Below are 18,963 nucleotides of genomic sequence, written 5' to 3' on the forward strand. Positions count from 1 at the left end.
CAACCCGCTTCAACTTGCCGTGCATACAAGAGTGAGTTTTAGGAAAAAAATCTCTTGCGTGTAAAGATGATCAACAGGTACACTACACGTGCTCAATGTTCTAGATACACTAGAAGCCTTGCCTTACCTATCCACCCATCTATCCATCCCGTCCATCGTCAAAAGGTCTAGAAGACCGAGTAGTGCATTGCATGCTGCGCGTGCATACATGCAGAGAAGGAAGGAAAAAGCCGAAAGCTCGTGGGAAACACATGGTTTGTACGATCGCACAATGAAGTTCTTTTCTCTTAGACTTTTCGTCGTTCGGCAAAAACATTTACATTGTGTAGGGTGTTGTTTGTTGGGGGCTAGCTGACTAGCTATGACCTTCTCTTTCTGTGAATAGGGTTGAAGTGTTTTCGATGTAGTAAGGTGACATTCATTTTGGGGGGGTTTGTTTGGTGAGTGTATGACCGTACGGGGCGTGTGGATGGACGGGACGGGATACCTCGTAGGAGTAGAGAGAGGTAGGAGGTAGGTCGGGACGTTTGGTAGACATGTGATCGACGAAGTAGCGTTGCATGAATTGAATGAGTCGATCAGCAAGTTAGATTAGGAAGGAGGGATGTCAAGCATCTAGGACGAGGCTGCGGGAGGCTGTGATGAGAGCTGGGGCGTAGTGTGGCGTAGCGTAGTGTAGCTCCGGAGGCGGTCTCCGGGAAGGCTGGGCGTTTCACGTAGGAGGCGCAATAGCAATAGCGTAATGGTGGCGCCTCTGGGGAAAGTGGAGGTCGAGGAGGGTAAATAAGGTCAGCCTCGGGATCTTCTGACTTTGTTAGCTTACCTGCTATTCAGATCTAAATTACAGTATTCCTAGTGACCTCGCCCGGGAGGTGCAACGTACAATTTCTCTTCGATCAGATCGAGAGGCAGGGAGTAGCGATGCTGGCTTGCCGCTTGCCAAGTATCGGAGGAAAGGATTGGTCTGTATCCTGTACTTGGCAGCCGATTGGGAGTGCAGTGGTGGTTGGTTCAGCTCTCTCATATCAACCAAGTTTGAGCCCTGTCAGCTTGATTAGTTACAACGACCCCTTTGCTGTCTAGGTAGACTTTGAGGTTCTCTCAGCCTCGACTGACAGCCTCGACTGACAGCCTCGACTGACAGCCTCGACTGAGGGGTTCGCAAGCACCATGACACCGCAGCGAGACTCAATCTTGCTTGCTTCTACTTGCGTACCTCCTACCTCCTAGTCGTACTGCTAAGACTCCAGATAGAGTTGCTAAGCCTTCATGGAGGCTGCATGAAGGAACCGGAGGAGAAAGTGCCCCGCGCAAGCCACGCCACGGCACATACCGGGGCCTGGGACAGGACAAACGCCACGAGGCGCTCGTGAGCCGCTCTTTCAAGGAGAACGATTGGATGAAGTGTCTCTCATGCGTGCCAAAAGAAGTAAGGCCAGAGAATGCCGCATCTAGACCCTGTCTGATATAGGAGTGATGACCACCTTTTACCAAGTTTTGATTGGCTGTGTCGTTGAAGCTGTCCTTTATTAGCCAATCAAATGGCACGTTCGACCTTCTTGTAGTTCTGGCTACAGATGTTCGCCTCGGTCGTCTGTTCTGCACGGTCAAGACTGTGATCAGCATCTCGTGGACAGCCGCAAGTGATGTGGTATGAGTCGATGATGCGGATTGTGGCGTCCCTGCCACAGGCAGTCATATAATGATTGATCGTCCTGTTCATACTTCACCATCCTTCGATCGGCATTCATACTCACTCATATCATCTTTGTCACATATTCCCGTACAGGATGAAGTCTTTCGCTGTCACTGGCCTTTTGGCCTCCACTGCTGCGGCTTTCCCAGCCGCAGTACTCAATGCCATTGCGGATGGATCGCTCAAGGCTCCTGCAGAGCTGACTGCGAGGGCTGCTATTGCATCGCCGCAAGGTGTGGGCGCCCTTCCACTGACGCCTCCACCATTCGACGCCGCAGCACAGTATGTCAGCAACCAAGGCGATAACAAGTTCATCGCACCTGGGCCTGGCGACGAGCGCGGAGAATGTCCTGGGTAAGTCATGCTCTCAAACCTCGCAAGTATTTGGGGCAATGCTGATGATCCTCCAGACTCAACGCCCTTGCCAACCATGGCTACCTTCCTCGCAATGGTATCGCTACCATCCAGCAGCTGGTCGATGCCACGGAGAAAGGGTTCGGAATGGCCAGGGATTTGGGAGGTTTCCTCGCCCTGTACGGTGCTATTGTCGATGGAAACGGCCGTGGCTGGTCCATCGGAGGAGTGCCACGCACTGGGTGAGCATCATCTGCACAACTCATCATAAACCCGATGTAGCGCAACGACAAGGGCCACACTGTTCCGGGTGCTAACGAATTGAGCCAGAATCCTTGGATCGCACAACAACTACGAGACCGACAGCTCGCCCTTGAAGAGCGATCTGAGCCAATATGGCAGCAACACGAAACTCGTCATGTCCCAGTTCTTCAGTCTGTACAACCGTCAGCCAGACGCAAGCACCGCCAACTACAATCTCGAAGTCTTGCGTGACTTCCGCAAGGAGCGATACTACGAGTCCATCGCCAAGAACCCAAACTTCGCTTATTTGCCCTTCAGTGGTATTGAGGTGTCCCAGGCCGCCTTTACCTTCATCTACCGATTCATGGCGAACAAGTCGGCCGAAAACCCCGAGGGTATCCTCAACAAGGAGGTCTTGAAGAGCTTCATGTCCATCTCTGGTCCAGAGGACAACCTGAAATGGACCCCAGGAAACGAGAGAATCCCAGACAACTGGTACAAGCGCAACCCATCAGACGAATACTCTGTCCCATACTTCGAGGCCGACATCCTCTACTTTGCCGAGACTGTCCCAGAAGTCCTTGGACTCGGCTGCAACAAGGGTGCTGTCAACACCTTCTCTCCCATCGACCCATCCCAGCTCACAAGTGGTGCGTACACTGCTCAGCAGATTGCTAAGAGCCCACTTTGCTTCGCTGCGGCTTTCGCAAAGGTTGAGATTCCTCTGATTACCGGCCTTGCTACTTCCTCTCTCGGCCCACTCAACACCCTGCTCGATGGCCTGACTACGGGCATGAACTGTGCGAAGATTGGACCTGTCAACCAGACCGCACTCACTGCCTGCCCTGGCTTCAGCTTGTACGGTGGACCAACTGCTCCTGTTGCCCCTGGTGCTATCCAGTCGTAAGGACAGGTGATGGTGTATGATGATGATAAAGTCAACAAAAATTGTGTTTGTACGGAGGCAAGAGAGTTGTGGATTCGTGTACATATTAGCAGGCGAGCGTGAACTCCTGAGCGCTTAAGTTAGATTCGAAAAGAATTGTCTTCCAATGTCCACCTTGTCTTCTTTCATACAGCCAAGCATTATGCCTTTACAATCAAAGGGCATTGAAAATAGACAGCTCGAACGCTGTGTAGTGTGGAAAGTCGGTGGTAGGGTCCCTTGCTGCTGAGGATGACTCTGACACGGTACGCAACTTGTTTTCGGTATGCTGGATTCAGAAGAGCGGAGCCTTGAACGCCCGTCTGTAGTAGCCATTGGATACACGGACCGTCCAATGTTCCTCTTTAACGCTTGAGAGTCTCTCCAGGTTCAAGGCAAGGTAGTTCTCTCTGCGATAGGATGGTCTTCATCAAGGTAGAGGCTTGTACGCGCAGGCGGTGGCGCTGCTGACCGGTCTTGCGTGTCAACAACGTCTAGGATACGCATATTATAGCCCGCCATGCAGGCCTTCTGACCTCACCGTCGCCATTGGATGATGATAATGATAATGATGATGATGATGATGATGGGAAAGATGTTCCCCACCTGGAATTTGCAGCTCATGTCCCGGTCTTGGCATCCCCGCGGAGTTCATCCCGGACCCTCCACCACAAATCCGATTCCGCACCATATACCGGGGCCGGACAGACAGACAGCCATCTGAAACCTCGACAGTAGGAATGAGAGTGAAGGACAGAGGCAGAAATGGCCAAACGACCTACCGCCCGCGCAAAGGCCTCTAAAGCCGCTGCCTCCTCCATATCCTCCCCTTCCGCTGCCCTCTCCAATCTCAAATCCGAGTATCTCGCCGCTACCAGATTCGGTAACACCAAAAAGGACAAACGAATAATCCGCCATGGCCAACTCCTCGCCAAAGTCCGCGAGGGGGGAATCAATAAACAAGCATCTTCATCCGCTGGGGGCAAAGTGAGAAGACCCAGCAAGAAACTCAAGACGAGTGTGAAAGATTTGGGAGATGCGTTACCGGATGTGGATATGGGTGATGGAGGATCTGTTGGTGCAGATGAGATTGGAGGAGGAGAGAAGAGTGGCGTTTATGCTGAGGATGAGTGGGAGGGGGTATCCGATGAGGGTGGTGATGATGAGAAGGGAGACGGGGCGGTGGCGAAGACAGCGGGAAAGAGACGGAGGAAGAGTAAACCCGTGGGAGATGGGAACAAAATGGTCATGAAGAGTTTGTCGCATCGCCAGGGGAGTATGAAGCGGAAGAAGGTGTTGGAGGAGAAGGAGATGGAGAGGTTCAAGAGGAACTTGGCCCAGCTCGCTTCCAATCAGGCGGTGGAGGAGATGAAGGTCAGTGGTGGCGGTGGACAGGAAGGGAAAATGAATGAAAGTCATACGCAGAAGTGGGCTGCGCTGAGGGCTTTCATCGGGACGACCATGGAGAAGGACAAGGCGTTCGAGGGGAAATGATCTGCCAAACAGACGATGAGTATGAGCTGTATTCCCCTGTCTCTGAATTCTCCCAGCGAGTGCGCTCTGCTGGCATTCGACTTCAGCGCATTTGGTGCTATTCTTCACGCTGGCGAAGAGAAGTCTCAGCGTGAAGCGGGCAACACCGATCACTTCGAGTACTGACCTGTCACCGCTGGGCACTATACCACGCTGGCTCAAAGACATGGCTTAGTCCTCCGCCGAATAGCAGTCGTGGCGCAGACATGTATGGTCAGGTTGCAACATCTGGGTCAAAACTCCGTCAATCTCAAGGTCCGCAACTAGCAAAACGCCCTGTATCAGTCGTGTTCTCGGCGGACCTCCGATTTCGAAAAGTTAAGTTTGGACCTCGTCTGTACGAAGACAGCCATCTTCTGGCCCTTCATCCTGGCGTAGATTGTGGTGCTGTCATGGAAGAACATTCGAGCGTGTACCAACCTTATGAATCAGCTGTCCGGGTCCGCAGAGTCGCAATACTGCCAGCATCATATGCTAGGATTGATACAACTCCCGCTTCCACTTTCCGCTATACGACGCGAGCGTCTGGCCGCTGGTATCTGCTCTTAATTAGCCCTGTCCTGCCGCTGTCGGCTAACTGGCCAGAACGCTGTACAGAGAGCATCAGCCCGAGTCACGAATAAAGCATGGCTGGTGAACAAATGGTGTGGTAACTGGTAGTTTGAAATTTTTAAGCAAATTGGCCATGTGACACCAATCGTCGACATACTTCGCCCCTTACTGCCATCGCTGATCAAGATCTGGGGGTGCCGCAGCATATTTCTCTTGCCGACGCTCTGGTTCTGTGAGCGTACACTATATTGCTTTTACGGACTCGGCAGGGCCTTCAACGATGGCATCCAGAACAGGTAATTGTGGCCTACCACCTCATCTCCGAGGTATAAAGCCGACTCCCTCTGACTACTTTTTGTAATCATCGTGCGCGCACAAGCTCAGCTCTGTTCCTCCATGTCGAGAGTGTCTACGACGACTTGCCTTCTATCGCTACTGAAACACGCGTCGCGCATGCCCATTCACGTCTTGTCCAATCTCCTGGAGTCCTTACCATGTTTTGTCTGGATACGCCAACGTGATGCGTCGCGTTATTGGTCTGCTTTCAGACACTTCCGGACCTTGTTGTGGCACAGATTCATCTTGCTGAGAACAAAGAAATCGTTCCCGGGATAGAACAATCTGATCTGGGGAACAGCGTTTCTTTGTTTAAGATCGGTACAAGATCTATATTGAAGCGGCAACCCATCGTGACTCTCCCACTTACTGCATTTCGACCTCAATAGCCAACTGAGTATATACCAGAACAACGGCTATCGGCACCATGGTTACCTCCACAATCCTTCTCCACCTTTCACTATACTATCGAACACTGGTTTCAAAACCAACAGTACCTCCACATTTGCCCCCCTGAGAACCAAGGCAACACAACAACAAAACCAAAGACATGCGTTTCTTCGCCGCCTTCCTCGCCATGCTCGGCGTCGCCAGCGCCATCGAGAGCTACAAATCTGTCCAATGCGGCAGAAAAAACCAATACATTGTCAACACCGTGAACCGATTCTGCGCCAAGACAAACATGGTCGCCCCCAGCACGTACACTCGTAATGGCCTGCTGAGCTTGAACACGTACGTCTGGCTGGGCATCAACGGTAAGTTAACTCCCACTTCCACGCCTTTCTCGTGCTACTTACCAAGATGACCGAGTTTGACTGACACACATTCCTTCGTTTCAGGTAACTGTAACCCTGCCCAATGGGTCCCTTCCGCCATCTGCAAGTCTCAGTTCTTCGACATGTGTATCAGCGGCAATGATCTCGGTGCCAACTACCGCAGATACGGTAGAAACAACTGTCAAGTTTGGGAGGTCAGCGCTACAAAGAGTCAGCAGTAAGTTCTCTTCCTTCTAACCCTTCTCCTTCTTCTTCTTCCCTTCTTTTCTTTCTCCTCTCTTTCTTTGCTCTCTTTCCTGTTCTCCCAGAATACTCCCTCGCCGTGCTGAACAGTCGGTGTTGGTAGTTCGGGTGAAAAGAAAAAGAAGCTGGGGCTTGGTGGATGATTGCCCAGTAGTACAGTGGTGGTGGTCGCAGCAACAAAAAGGCTGACATGATTTTTCTGATAGTGGCGGCGGGAGCGGCGTACAGCACAACAATGGACTGGGAAAACAAGGCGGTTGGAAAGATCTAAAGAAGGCTTTTGGGATTCACAAGCGCGATGATGAGACTCATGAGTCGATGAAAGAAGCTGAGAACGTGGAGGGGACGACCAACGTTGAACAGTAGATATGAGCACGATGGTCGAAGTTGAAAACAGTCGTTTATAGATTCTTGTTTTGCGTATGCGTATGATATACAATCACTTTCTTTCTCGGCCTCACTCGTCTGATATTCGTTTGAGCTGAGCTGCATCTGTCTTCTTCGTATTGGTATTTGTCGCGTGCCGCGTTGTCGCCTTCGTATCAACTTACAGCTACGTGCTCGATGTTCTTATATCTCTTCACTGCGCGACGTAAGCCAGAATCAATTCGGAATGCAGTAGTCTACACTTTGCGAGCAATAGAACTTCCCTGACTACTTATAGCCATGCTCGAGTGCTAGCTGTAGCTTCGCACTAGCTTTCTGCTCTAGGGATGTAACGGCCACGGGGCAGAGGCACGCGTTTTGCTCCTCGCACTGATCTCACCCCTTATCCAACTTACACGTTCAACAACTGTCTTACCTTTCAGTCGCGCTCTATCAGACGTGAATTGACTCGCTGTTCCCTGCAATGAGGACAGACACCAGGACGAACGGATGCACGCGTGGAAATTCAGTATGCTGTTTTCCCGTCAACGATGCTCAGATACTCTGGCGAGCCTGGGGAGGAGTAGAAGCATTGCAACAAGTACGAGCTACCGTATTAACAGCCTCCCGAGTCTCAAGTACAGAGGATATTAGCACTACTCTGCGATATTAGACTAGGCTATAGGGTACCTACGAGTCTCGGTCCTTGATTCCGCTCAACTAGAGAGGCCCCCTTACGCCAAGGCTAACTTCCTCCGCGCGACAAAAGGTGATGTCCGTGCTGCAGTCGACAAAACAAAAACAACAACTCGCGATGGCAACAACCACCAGATCTTTTCCGCCCTCCACCACTACTCAACACAATGTCGACCCATGGCAAGCAGGGCGAGGTGAGCATCTAGCATTGTCCCGTCACAACCAAAACTTGAAGCTGACGGCAACAAAATCCCAGGTCAAAGACGAGTCTACCCACCGTCGCGATTCTCACGGTTCGACGAGACCTCATCTGCGGCGCGAAGGATACATCAGACGTCTTCTGTACCTAAGTCAACCCACCGTCACGACTTCTCGGGGAGCTCGCCGTCCGTCCCCGTTCTTCGCTTGAAAACGGCTCAGGAGCCTCGCGCGCCCGATGCACAGCCTCCCACGAGGACCATTCACCATCAAAAAAGTCATCCTCTCCGCCAGCTCATCTCAAGCCGGTCACGACCACCATCGCATCCAGCTGTCGCCAGTCAGGTTCGCCCTCAGAATCTGGTCCACTTCGCCTCGCTCAGTGTTCAGCCCGGTAAGTACTCCTACCCATCACATCTTTTGCACTCGTGATGACAACAATGACAATATCCGACTGAGCTTAACAGCCGTGAGGAGAAGAGTCTCGTTCGTACTGAAGTAACCTGTTCCCGGCACCATTTCGCATCATGTTGAGCGAAGAAGGATGCTAATTTCTTTGGTAGCTTGCGAGGACGGAAGCCGCTTCTAGCTCTTCTTAACGAGATTGCTGATCGCAGCAGGTTGCTGGGTGTCCGGGAGACACTGGTCGGCTTTGAGACGATCTGGACGGATGGGATAGGGATCAGGAAGGATATGGGTGCAGAAGGGGATATCAGGGGGCGGAACGGTAGAGGGAGATTTGGCGGAGACAATGGCAAGATGTTACGAAGGCGCTAGGTCTGATGCCCACGTATCACGGGATGTGAGCGACACAAAAATGCTTTGAAGCACTCTCAGCCGTCAGCTGTACACCGTTAGCCACTTTTTTCTTTGACCCAAGGAGCCCCCAAGGTAAAGCAACCGTTCCTAAGTAGCCTATTGAACCCTTCTCACCCTCTACCGAGTAACCGTGCAATTCTATCCAAAGACATACCGCAAATCCCACTACATTCACTACTCGAGACCGCCCATGCAACCCTACCTATTGTCATGCACGAAAAATCAACAAAACATGCAGCCTGAACGCCTAACTTCCCCACCCCCCTGCTAGCGCCCCCCAGCCTCCTTACCCTCCATACAAAACCCTCTTCTCTTCCTCTTCTCTCTTTTCTCTTCCTCATTTCTCATCTTCCCCAAAAATGACGACCCCCAACTCAACCTCCCAGCAGGAAACTGCCGGTGAGGTCCCAACCTCCCTGTCGCCACCAACACCACCAAAACGACCGCTGCGACCTCGTTCTCGTTCTCTCGTCATACCCTCCAAGTAAGTTTTCCCCGCCCCTTTTGCCCCCCGGCTGATTGTGCGGTGGCATTTTTTTCTGCGGCAGATGGCTTTTGGCTTTGTGGCTTTCTGGATTCTGGATGCTGGATGTTATACGGTAGGGGTTTGGTTTGTGTGAGGTCCCGTATGTGGTTTTTGGTACTGACCCATCAATGTGTTGGTACCCTCGTTTTTTGATGAGGGGTGCTGGCGCTTGGAGGGTTGGTGCGTGTTTATGTTGTTGGTCGCGTCGCGTCGCGTGGAAGATGTTGTTATTGTTGTTGTTTTGGGAGATGGATGGGACTTGGACATAGATTGTTGATGGATCTTGATATCTGTGCGTGTGTACATTGTTATTGTCCCGCTGTCGCACGGGATACATGTGAATGTACTGTCTGTCGTGCGCGCTATAAGCAATTGCCAGCGAGACTCTTCATCTTCAATCAGGGGCAGTAAGAACTGCTATACCTGCGTTGTACCCCGATATCCAATGCTGTCTCGCACCTACACCACCATCGTCCCTATAGTAACCAGCCCAGCAGTACCTACTGTAGCCAAGCCCGCACGGTCCACCACTCGAGAATAAAACTTGCGAACTTTCCTCCTTCTCTTCCTCTTCCTCTTCTTCTTCTTTTTTTCTTTCCAACAACAACAACAACAGCAGAGCAGTGATTAGATCCTTGCATCTTCTCTCGCATCTGCTTGTTATTGTTATGGCACCTTTTTTTTCGGGTCGGTCTGCTCTACCTCTCCCTGCTCCAAGCAGATTCTTCATGAGAGTTGTAGAGATGTAGCTTTCTTGCTTTTTTCGGCACACTAGCAAGAAACTACATGTACAGGTGCCTAGAGTGAAACAATCTGCTGTTAAATGTACCTTCGTCTCTGCAATTCTTATGGAGCAAGGCGCTTAGGCAGCAGGACATTTCGTATTGGGTGATTTTACTCTCTTCGTTGTTTGTGGGTTTTTGTTGGTGCTCTTGGTTTGGATTTTTTGACAACTGTAGTACTATTACTGCAGTTGGTAGATGAGGTCTGTAGATGGAGCTTGACCAAATTTTTCGCGTGTGAGTCTTGTTGTTGTGCTTTGCTTCCTATTCGGGGCGGTTCAGGAGAGCGATCTCCAAGCTTTGATTTGTTTCTATAGGCTATCTCTCGCCGTTAGTCGACTCTCTCGGCAGCTTTCCACCACGCAGACCCCGGAAGAAGGCTTCCAACGGTGGCCGTCAGAGGAGAACTAAGAGGAAGAGCGAGCAGTCTGTAAGCCTCAGCCGAGTCGCGTTGCTTCGAAATGGTATAGTGAAGCACAACCTCGAAGTCACCCGCGAGTCTAACAAAGCATCTGCCTAGTCTTCAGGATACAAGGAGCTAGGAGGATAGACTGATCTCTATTATGCGACTCATTACTACCCTGCTCATACCATCCCCCTCTGCAGACCTTGGACCTTGGATATCTACAAACTCAGACTACTGCAAACGCGACGCCCCGTCAAAACTCTGCGCGAGCATACCCGGTGACGCTGGCGATCTCCAGGACGGATAACACTTCGCGGGAAGGACGAACACATCTCAGGAGCGGGGAGATTATTCGCCCGATAGAGGAAAGTAGAGAAAGAAAAGGAAAAACACACAAAAGGGCCGACTTTGGTCAAGGCGAAGGAAAATGCGGCTTCAGATATAGCTCGGAGGAGAATTTCGGCCAGAGCGAGGAATAGAGCAGAAATACTCGAAGGTACGAAGCGATATACAGTGAGCCCGCAAGGCGAATTACAGGTATAATAGGTAGGTATGTGCATCAAGCCTACGACGGACAACTGTCAAATCTTACTACAGTAGAGACAGGAACACATGCACCAAAAGGAAAAAAGAAAAGAAAAAGAAAGAAAAAAAGAAAGTAAAAAAGAAAATCGAAAATCGAAAGTCGAAAAGTCGAACAAGAAAAGAATTTCCCATTCAAATAACTAACTCTGTGTATGTGTGAGAGAGAGCTAGAGCAAGCATATCGCAACACCCCCTCTTACACACAAATAAAAAAGTCCGCGCAAACGAACTCGATCGTTTTCTCCCTTTCCAAAAAAAACAATCATTATCCTCCTCTTCCTCCTCCAAAGAAGAAGAAGAAGAAAGAAAAAGATATATTCCCCCGTGGTCGTCGAAAGTTTCAATATCCTCCTCCCTCAATCACCTCTCCTCCATCATCCTCATCTCCTCTCCTCCTCTCATTGTAAATCTCATCCCTTTCAAAAATTTACATCATCTCACAAGCAGCACCAATCGGCTGCTTCGTGCTATAAACTTTGCCCTGCAGCACACAAGCCGCACCAATCGGTTGCTTCGTGCTGTAAATTTTTCCCTGAAGCACGCAAGCGGCTCCAATGGGTTGCTTGGTGCTGTAGATCATTTTGGTAAGCTGGAATTGCTCGGTGGGGGTGTTGTTGGAGAACATATTTTTGGTTGGGTGGGTAGCGAGTGTGTGTTTGTTTGGGGATCTGTGAATGAGTGGATGAGGAGGAAGAAAGATGGATGGGGGGAGGGGGGGGGGGTTTATGTAGGGCGGTATGTGGGAGGTGGGGCTTTGAAAGGGTTGGTGGGGGGATGGGAATAGATTTACTGCAAACGATTGATCACGCGGGTAGGGGAGGTTAAGGCGGGCTTGATATTGTTCTTGAGAGGTTTGTGTCGGGTGGATGCTATGCATTTTTTCTTTGTTGCATTGCTTGACATTGTACTTTTTGGATCAGCAACGACCGGCCTTTTACGAGGTGTAGAGAGAATAAAGAGATCTCATGGGCGTGGATCAGTTTCACGATGTTGGTAAAGACAAGTTGGTAATGCAATGCATACAGTGGTGGAGATGACCGAGAGTCCAGAACGGCCGAGTCCAGCTGGTAAGTCTTGTTGGGCGAAGGCTTCAGTGATTGGCAAAATCTTCGTATCAGTATCATCTTGTCACGTCCGATGGTAAGCTGATGTCGAGCGTTGTGATCGCTTGGGTAAGTCGGTGCCAGCATCGAGTAGTATTCTCCCGGGCTAGCATAACAAATTCCTCCGTCCCTTAGTAGCAGTATGAATCAACTCTCTTTACTCTAGGGAACCAAAGCACAGCTACCGCATATACTCGAGCGACGTCTGCACAAAGGATAAGTTTCGCAGCCAGAGCTATCCTCTTCTATACGATCAAGCGGCGTATTGTATTACCCCTTTCCGCCTCTTCGCTATATTACGGGCTTCGATCTGCCCGCCTAGGAATGATGTTAGATGAAAAAGACTTGCGAGTATGGATCATCCCAAGCTGCAGATGTGCTATAATGCGAAGAATCAAGGACTTTTTGAGATATATAAGCAAGTAAACCGAGGGCTGGACTTCAGCTGGTCTTCAATATATAGAGCTTATAGCCGAAGTGAAATGTCTTTCTACGTATCAGCTTCCTTGGGAACTCACAAAAATCTCGGCAGGATGATAGATTGACGGTAGAGGCATCGCTATCAGTCATAACGATACATACTAGCATATAGGGAAAAAGACTATAAGGCACCCAAAAGATCTTCAAAAGATGTATCCCTTATAAAAAAAAGAACAAGCAGCGGCGCACGACCACAATCGCCTAGCTGATAATCTACCAAATCTGACATAACAAAACCATCAACCATACCACCATAGGTACTCTACTCCAATGCATCCCAATCCCCCCCTCTCCCAAGAAAAACGAAAAGAAAAAAAAAATCACCTCCCCCCCTGATCCCCCTCAGCAACCGCAACAGCAGTAGTAGAAGAACCATTCCCCTCCCTCTTCAACCACTTCTTCAACGAATCCTGCCCCGAATTCAAACCCAACACAGCATAATCTTCCTTTGAAAAACTACTCATAGCTTTCGAAGGTTCAGCGGAAATTCCTGCTAAGCGAGGACATTTACTTTCTTTGTGATTGGTTCCGTTACATATCGGACAGGTAATTTTTTTGGGTTGGGCGTTGGTGTTGCTTTGGGGAGGAGAGTCGAGAGTGGGTGGGGAAGATGGAGATGGAGATGGTTGCTCGTGTGCAGATGAGGGTGTTGGGGTGTAAGCTTTGTATGGCTGTTGCTGTTGCTGCTGCTGTTGCTGTTGCTGCTGCTGCTGCTGATGTGTAGAGGGAGGAGGTGATTGTGGGGCTAGGACCACAGGCGAAGGTGGTTTTATCTTTGATGTAGATGGAGCTGAAATATCAGTCAAGGGCCGAGCGTAGGGCTTATAAATTGGTTTTTGGGCGAATGGCGAAGAAGGGATAGGAGGGAGAGGTTTAGGTTGTTGATTCACTATAGGCGAGATTTCGTCGTCGGTTTCGATGATTGGTGTTTCTGTACTCCCTGGGAGAGGTTTTGTTGGAGAATTCTCTTCGATGGTTTCTAATGCAATGGCTTATTCTGCTTGTTAGCTATGGCTTTTCTCTTGATTACTCTCTCTCTCTCTCTCTAACAAGAGACTGCACATCTACTTACGAACTGGTGTCTTGGCCGCTTTCCATCGCGCCTCTCTCTCCGCTTGCTTCAATTTGTCTCGTTTCTCCTCTAGCTCGTCTGATCCCATCGCTGCGAAGCCGCAGAGTAAACATCCAGCCCAGGCCTTGGGGTCTCCATTTTCATCCAGAAAGAACCCCATTTCTCTAGATTTTGATCTGTGTAGTCGATTTTGTTTTCTCCTAGTGTCTGCGATGGTTTGGAGCACAAGAAGGCAATGACTTACAAAGATTTGCACCCTCAATAAGAAATCTGCAATAGTCAGAACAAAGAAAATTCTTGCGCTCCGTAACTTTGCTGTTGAGGACTCGCGCTGGATTTACGCATTTGGAACAAAGAAATATGATAGCGCAGATCTCTTCTACTAAGCCTTTGAGTCTACAAATTGCATTGCAGGTAAACTTTTGGGTAGGAGTCTGGCTGACGGGACTAGTCTGGACATGCGTCGCTTCTCGGTATGCGATTGATAAGCCTCACTGCTGTTGGAGTAGGTGAGATGATGGGTCCTGCATGATCTGCAAGCGTGATGAGCATGGTCAGGGAGAGACTTCATACGTCCACATGAACTTTCACCAACTCCTAGCAAGATCAGATGCTCCAACGTCTCTTCTTCCAACTACTTCGTTGTACATAGTTGTAGGAGATTCGTTCATGTTTGACCAAAGGTAGATATGCATCTCGTCCAGAAGTGAATTCGTCTCCTCTACATTCTTCTCACTCATCTTTCCCAGCTATCCACGCTTCCGCCAACGAGCTTCACAAGTCCTGACTTCAAACCTCGACAACGTTGATTTCTCATCACTTGGCCACACCCTGCCCGTTGCAAACACACTCATACACGCACACACACGCACACACATCACCAATCTCCAACCCGCAACCTCACAACTCACACCCCGTAAACCCCTACTCAAAAAATCAGCCATCAACACTCGCCCACACCAATCCCCCCACCCCGCAATTCAAACTTACCCCTTTTTTTACAAAATCTCCCCCCCTTCCTCACATCGCAGGCGGCTCCCCCCCATTCGTATCATCCCCATGTTTTTCACCCCAGCGATAATAAAACTTCTTCTGAGCATCAGTAAGATACTCTCCACCTGGCCAAGTACAACCATCGAATTTCTTATTGCAAAAAGTGTTCGGGAGTTCTCCGCAATCGAGATCATCTGCGCAGCTGAAGAAATCGCACACTCCACCGCTGCATTGTAGAAGGTCGCCGGCGCAGTAGTGGGCGTATTGGGTGGGGTTGCATTTATCTGGGGAGGGGTTAGCGGATGGGTGGATGGATGGATGGAGCTGGGGGTTGAGGGACTTCTGTTGTTGTTGTTGTTACGTACCACCGTAGATGGGATCATCATGACCGAAAATTTGCTTCGAGTCTTCTCCCATTGCTGGGAGAATTGCCACCAAGGCTGTCAACAAGATGGCCGTTGCACGCATATTGTTTGGTTCGCAGGTAATAATGCGGGTTGATGTGTAGAGAGAGAGATTCAAAGAGTAAGGTAGTGAGGTTGCTTCCGACGCCAAAAATTTCGAGCACAAGTCGTTTCAAAAAGCTCGAAACAAGAGGTCTTTCGTTCGTAAGCAGAGCAGAGCAACAAAAAAAGAAAGAAGCAAAGAGACGAAAACTGATGTACCTGAACTAGACTTTATATCCAAGGTGTCTACGGGGGCGGGGGGGCAAAGGGGAATGAAAAGGGAACTCCTGATGACCAAAAAGCCAACCAGCTGGCTGCAAGGGTCTCTCATACCTTGATACCCTTACCTTTTTTTCTCCAGTAGGGTGGACTTTCCCTTCTGGACGAGGGAGGGACAAGGACCACGTGAAGACGAGGTTCCAGCGACAGAACAGACTTTATTGCCCAATCTTAAAATTCAGCAGCGTGGTAGTCCGTAGTCATTATCAAGCATTTGGCGAACATGCGTAGCGGATGCGTGCCTAGGGTAGGGGCGAGATTCCAACAAAGTACATTTTCCTACGTGGTCTGGCGAGGGGGATGGTTGTGGATTATGGAGTCCTGGTAGGGAGTGTGGAATAAACAAAACAAAAACGGAAAACGGAAAGCGGAAAGGGGAGGTCAGGAAATGTATACCAACATATACATAGGAGAAAGTCCTACCTACCCGGCCGGCTGCTTGCTTGTGTTGTAGTAGACGTGGATGTCCATATTTTCAATATAAAAACAAAGTTGAAAGGGGTGTGGAATTAAAGTTTTCCCCGTTGGGTGCTTGCAGGGGTAGAAGGGGGAGGAGGAGGAGGATTTAAAAAAAAAGCCCTAGCCCAGTCCGGGGTTGTGGTCTAGAAATATATATATCCTTGGCGCGGGTAGCCTGGGGGGCCGGGGTGGTCTCACAATGGTGCTGAGGTCAGCATGGTTTCGTGGTTCGCAAGGTATGGAAGGTATACAAATGGAAGTGAAGAAATTAGACCAACAATCGCTGTTGTTTTTGGAAAGGGAGTGTTTGGTGCGATATCTGGGATATATCGTAGATCTGATCTGATGGACGATTCTGCACAATCTGATAATTGTGTTGTTCTCTGGGCAGGCTAGTATTATCGTCAATGTTACGGACAGATTCAATAGACAAGCCTTTGCAAGCGTGCCAAGAAGAAGCGCAATAGGGAAGCTGTCCACAAATGGCGAGAGAATGGGTCCAAGTCAATAGTGTTGGACGTGTTGGTTTGTATGATTATTCACTTGATAAATATACCGAGCCGGATTCAGGCTAAGTAGATGTGTAGTAACTCCGGAGAGGTGGTTCTAATAGACTTCCGCTAACTGGCTCACTACCACCACTGCACCCCACCCAACCCACGTCATGGACTTTTCACTTTTGTACTTTGTGATCAACTTCTATCCCAGACTCGACCACATACTCCAATTTCCAGACGACTTTGCAGTATGTTGCCCTTCGTCCCCCTTGCCCCCTTGCCCCCTACAACATGCAAATTCTAGACTCCTTCTCGCCCACAAAACTAACACAAAGCTTCAATCAGCCGCCAGCGGCATATCCTTCCCAAAGCAGAACAACCAACACTCTCACTATGTCCAACATGCCTACCACGCTCCTCGATCTGTCCGACGAGCTCTTGGCACACATCTGCAGCTATGCCATGATCTCCCTCGCCGCCGATGATAATAATAATAATAATAATAACAACGATGACAATAATACTTCATCTTCCCCCCAAACCAGCAACCCAACAACTCCATCCAACCCTCGCCCCAAATTCCCCACCCCCATAAACGGAGTCATCACCGAACAAATTTCCAAGCGCCTCCGCCATCTCCTCCAACCCTTCCGCTGCTGTCATCGACTCTACAAAATCGCCAAATACCAATTTCTCGAATCCAACGTCATCGTTCTCAATTTGAGCGACATTCGAGGTTCGGCGAGTAGATTGGAATTTACTTCGGGTACTACTCAAATGATTATGACGGGGAATCCGGATCCTCTTTTGCGGAATCTCGTGCATGTACAACTCGTGGTGAGTATTTCTGATATGCGGGCTCCTTTTACGAGACCTTTTGCGTCTTCCTCCTCGGCTTCTTCTGGAGGGGGAGGAGGAGGAGGAAGTCAAGGGTTGACGGGTTTATGGAGACGTGGCGGTGGTGGGAGAGAAGATATATTATCTCTTAGCAAAGAAACTGAAAATCTTCGATGTTTGAAGGATTTATGTCCTGCTCTTCGTACTTGTCATTTATTTTTAAAGGTGGATGAATGGATTTTATATGGTAGAGGGCCGGAATTGAAGATTGCGAAAGGAGAGGTTGCGTTGGGTGACATTGCGAAGAGATATCGTAGGCTTGCGGAGGCTTTGATTGAGATTTTGATCGAGGAAGTTTTGTTGAGGATTGTGACGGTTTCGTTTTCGTCTTGGAGAGGGGATGCGGAGGTTTTGAGGATGGAGGGGGAGGTGGAGGAGGTGGACGTGGAGGTGGAGGGGGGAAGAAGAAGAAGAAGAAGACGGGCGGATGAGATTTTGGATGCGTGTTTGATGGACAGTATACAGGCTACTTTGACGGGACCTATTGTACGAGTGAGATGAGATGGATAGGATTCGAGCAGATGCTTGTTAACGGAATCCTCTTGGAAAGCAGTAACTGGTTCCCAAGTGGCTTAGTAAAGAACGGCGGCTTCATCGATAACAAATCGGCAAAGAAGCCTATACACAACGAGCTAGAAATCGTGCGAAGCAATTAAAAACACAAAACCCAAGATTAACACAACGCACCACCCATCAAAATCGAGTAACAAACAAATCCCAAGCCTACAACTATACAAAAACTACCCTTACACTACACACCCAACAACCAAAACCCCTCATCACATCATCGCCCTCCTCGCCTTCTTAGCCTTCCTCGCCTTCTTCTCCTCCGCCTCATGAGCAGCAAGCCCCGCAGCCTCCGCCTCCTCCTTCGTAGCATACATTTTCACCTCAGGCTCCGCCTCCGGCTCAGCCATCGCCTCTGGCAGAGCTTCACGCTTCTTCATCGGCACATACCACGTAGATCCGTCCGAACCTTTGACGGGTTTGGTAGCTCCTGGTGCATATTGGATGTACTACACATATACATACACAATGTCAGAAAATATTATTTTCTCGAAATTCGCGTAGGAGGAAAGTTCTTTTTTTTGGGGGGGGGGGCACGACTTACCCAACCTTGACAAGACAATCTTCCGTAATAAGCCTTCATTTTATGACTAGCGCATTCGGAGTAAAATTGTCTTCGGCAGATTCCTGTCGGAACCCATTGTGGAGGGTTGCAGCCGATGCCGTTCAAGATTCCCACTTCTAGAAAAATACGAGAGAAAAAATTCAGCGAGGGAGTTTGGAGAGAAAAGGGGGTCAGAAGGGGTAATGTACGTACTAGTAATCCAAACTCGGCCAGTAGGGTTCGTTCCGGCACCTTTTTCAGCGTAGTTTGAAGGAACGACAATGTCGGTTTTGAGACAGAAAGCGTTGATTCTGTTGAAAATTGTGGGGTGCCAGTCTTTGCAGACGCCTCGGTCGTCGGCGACGGCGACGTTGACCATGGCTGCGGCGAGGAGGGTGAGGAATTTCATGATTTGTTGGATAATTCTCTGACTTCAAAATCTTATCGATTATGGGAAAGGAGAAGGTGGATATGTGCGGTACACTGCGTGAGAACTTATAGTGGTGTATCACACGAGTAGAGTTCCCCTTTCGCATTGAATGAATTTTGGTCGTTTCTTTGTCCTCCAAGTTTTTACCCTCATCAAAGTG

General features: G+C 49.5%; 8 protein-coding genes across 8 annotated transcripts; 5 read left to right on the forward strand and 3 right to left on the reverse strand.

Moving 5' to 3' along the window:
- Positions 1 to 1,708: 1,708 nt before the first annotated feature.
- SEPMUDRAFT_150946 (uncharacterized protein) lies at positions 1,709 to 3,342 on the forward strand. Its single transcript, XM_016906493.1, has 3 exons — positions 1,709 to 2,050; positions 2,107 to 2,292; positions 2,381 to 3,342. The coding sequence occupies exons 1-3, from the start codon at positions 1,791 to 1,793 to the stop codon at positions 3,198 to 3,200; spliced, it is 1,266 nt and encodes a 421-aa protein (XP_016757939.1). The 5' UTR covers positions 1,709 to 1,790; the 3' UTR covers positions 3,201 to 3,342.
- Positions 3,343 to 3,980: 638 nt separating this feature from the next.
- SEPMUDRAFT_150947 (uncharacterized protein) lies at positions 3,981 to 6,138 on the forward strand (the record flags this gene model as incomplete). The annotated part of the gene is made up of 1 exon (XM_016906494.1): positions 3,981 to 6,138. The coding sequence occupies one exon, from the start codon at positions 3,984 to 3,986 to the stop codon at positions 4,710 to 4,712; it is 729 nt and encodes a 242-aa protein (XP_016757940.1). The 3' UTR covers positions 4,713 to 6,138.
- A 51-nt stretch (positions 6,139 to 6,189) lies between these two features.
- SEPMUDRAFT_119561 (uncharacterized protein) lies at positions 6,190 to 7,024 on the forward strand (the record flags this gene model as incomplete). The annotated part of the gene is made up of 3 exons (XM_016901522.1): positions 6,190 to 6,394; positions 6,479 to 6,632; positions 6,865 to 7,024. The coding sequence occupies 3 exons, from the start codon at positions 6,190 to 6,192 to the stop codon at positions 7,022 to 7,024; spliced, it is 519 nt and encodes a 172-aa protein (XP_016757941.1).
- Positions 7,025 to 7,838: 814 nt separating this feature from the next.
- Positions 7,839 to 8,695, forward strand: SEPMUDRAFT_119562 (uncharacterized protein; the record flags this gene model as incomplete). Its single annotated transcript, XM_016901523.1, has 4 exons — positions 7,839 to 7,914; positions 7,977 to 8,312; positions 8,386 to 8,404; positions 8,482 to 8,695. The coding sequence occupies 4 exons, from the start codon at positions 7,839 to 7,841 to the stop codon at positions 8,693 to 8,695; spliced, it is 645 nt and encodes a 214-aa protein (XP_016757942.1).
- A 4,244-nt stretch (positions 8,696 to 12,939) lies between these two features.
- On the reverse strand, positions 12,940 to 13,851 carry SEPMUDRAFT_119563 (uncharacterized protein; the record flags this gene model as incomplete). Its single annotated transcript, XM_016901524.1, has 2 exons — positions 12,940 to 13,610; positions 13,692 to 13,851. 2 exons carry the CDS (start codon positions 13,849 to 13,851, stop codon positions 12,940 to 12,942), a joined length of 831 nt encoding a protein of 276 aa, XP_016757943.1.
- Positions 13,852 to 14,711: 860 nt separating this feature from the next.
- SEPMUDRAFT_119564 (uncharacterized protein) lies at positions 14,712 to 15,152 on the reverse strand (the record flags this gene model as incomplete). Its single annotated transcript, XM_016901525.1, has 2 exons — positions 14,712 to 14,968; positions 15,050 to 15,152. The coding sequence occupies 2 exons, from the start codon at positions 15,150 to 15,152 to the stop codon at positions 14,712 to 14,714; spliced, it is 360 nt and encodes a 119-aa protein (XP_016757944.1).
- Positions 15,153 to 16,067: 915 nt separating this feature from the next.
- Positions 16,068 to 17,437, forward strand: SEPMUDRAFT_158077 (uncharacterized protein; the record flags this gene model as incomplete). The annotated part of the gene is made up of 4 exons (XM_016907766.1): positions 16,068 to 16,178; positions 16,298 to 16,393; positions 16,603 to 17,202; positions 17,273 to 17,437. The coding sequence occupies 4 exons, from the start codon at positions 16,068 to 16,070 to the stop codon at positions 17,300 to 17,302; spliced, it is 837 nt and encodes a 278-aa protein (XP_016757945.1). The 3' UTR covers positions 17,303 to 17,437.
- A 604-nt stretch (positions 17,438 to 18,041) lies between these two features.
- SEPMUDRAFT_110262 (uncharacterized protein) lies at positions 18,042 to 18,782 on the reverse strand (the record flags this gene model as incomplete). The annotated part of the gene is made up of 3 exons (XM_016900838.1): positions 18,042 to 18,278; positions 18,374 to 18,510; positions 18,587 to 18,782. 3 exons carry the CDS (start codon positions 18,780 to 18,782, stop codon positions 18,042 to 18,044), a joined length of 570 nt encoding a protein of 189 aa, XP_016757946.1.
- Between the last annotated feature and the right edge of the window lie 181 nt (positions 18,783 to 18,963).

The sequence above is a fragment of the Sphaerulina musiva genome (assembly GCF_000320565.1).
Source record: "Sphaerulina musiva SO2202 unplaced genomic scaffold SEPMUscaffold_9, whole genome shotgun sequence".
In the NCBI taxonomy this organism is placed as follows: domain Eukaryota; kingdom Fungi; phylum Ascomycota; class Dothideomycetes; order Mycosphaerellales; family Mycosphaerellaceae; genus Sphaerulina; species Sphaerulina musiva.

Excerpts from the sequence above, each read along its gene's own strand:
- SEPMUDRAFT_150946 (XM_016906493.1), top strand. The coding sequence starts at position 1,791 with ATGAAGTCTTTCGCTGTCACTGGCCTTTTGGCCTCCACTGCTGCGGCT. Across the intron at positions 2,051-2,106 it reads GAGCGCGGAGAATGTCCTGG|ACTCAACGCCCTTGCCAACC; the intron begins GTAAGTCATGCT and ends ATGATCCTCCAG. Across the intron at positions 2,293-2,380 it reads GGAGGAGTGCCACGCACTGG|AATCCTTGGATCGCACAACA; the intron begins GTGAGCATCATC and ends GAATTGAGCCAG.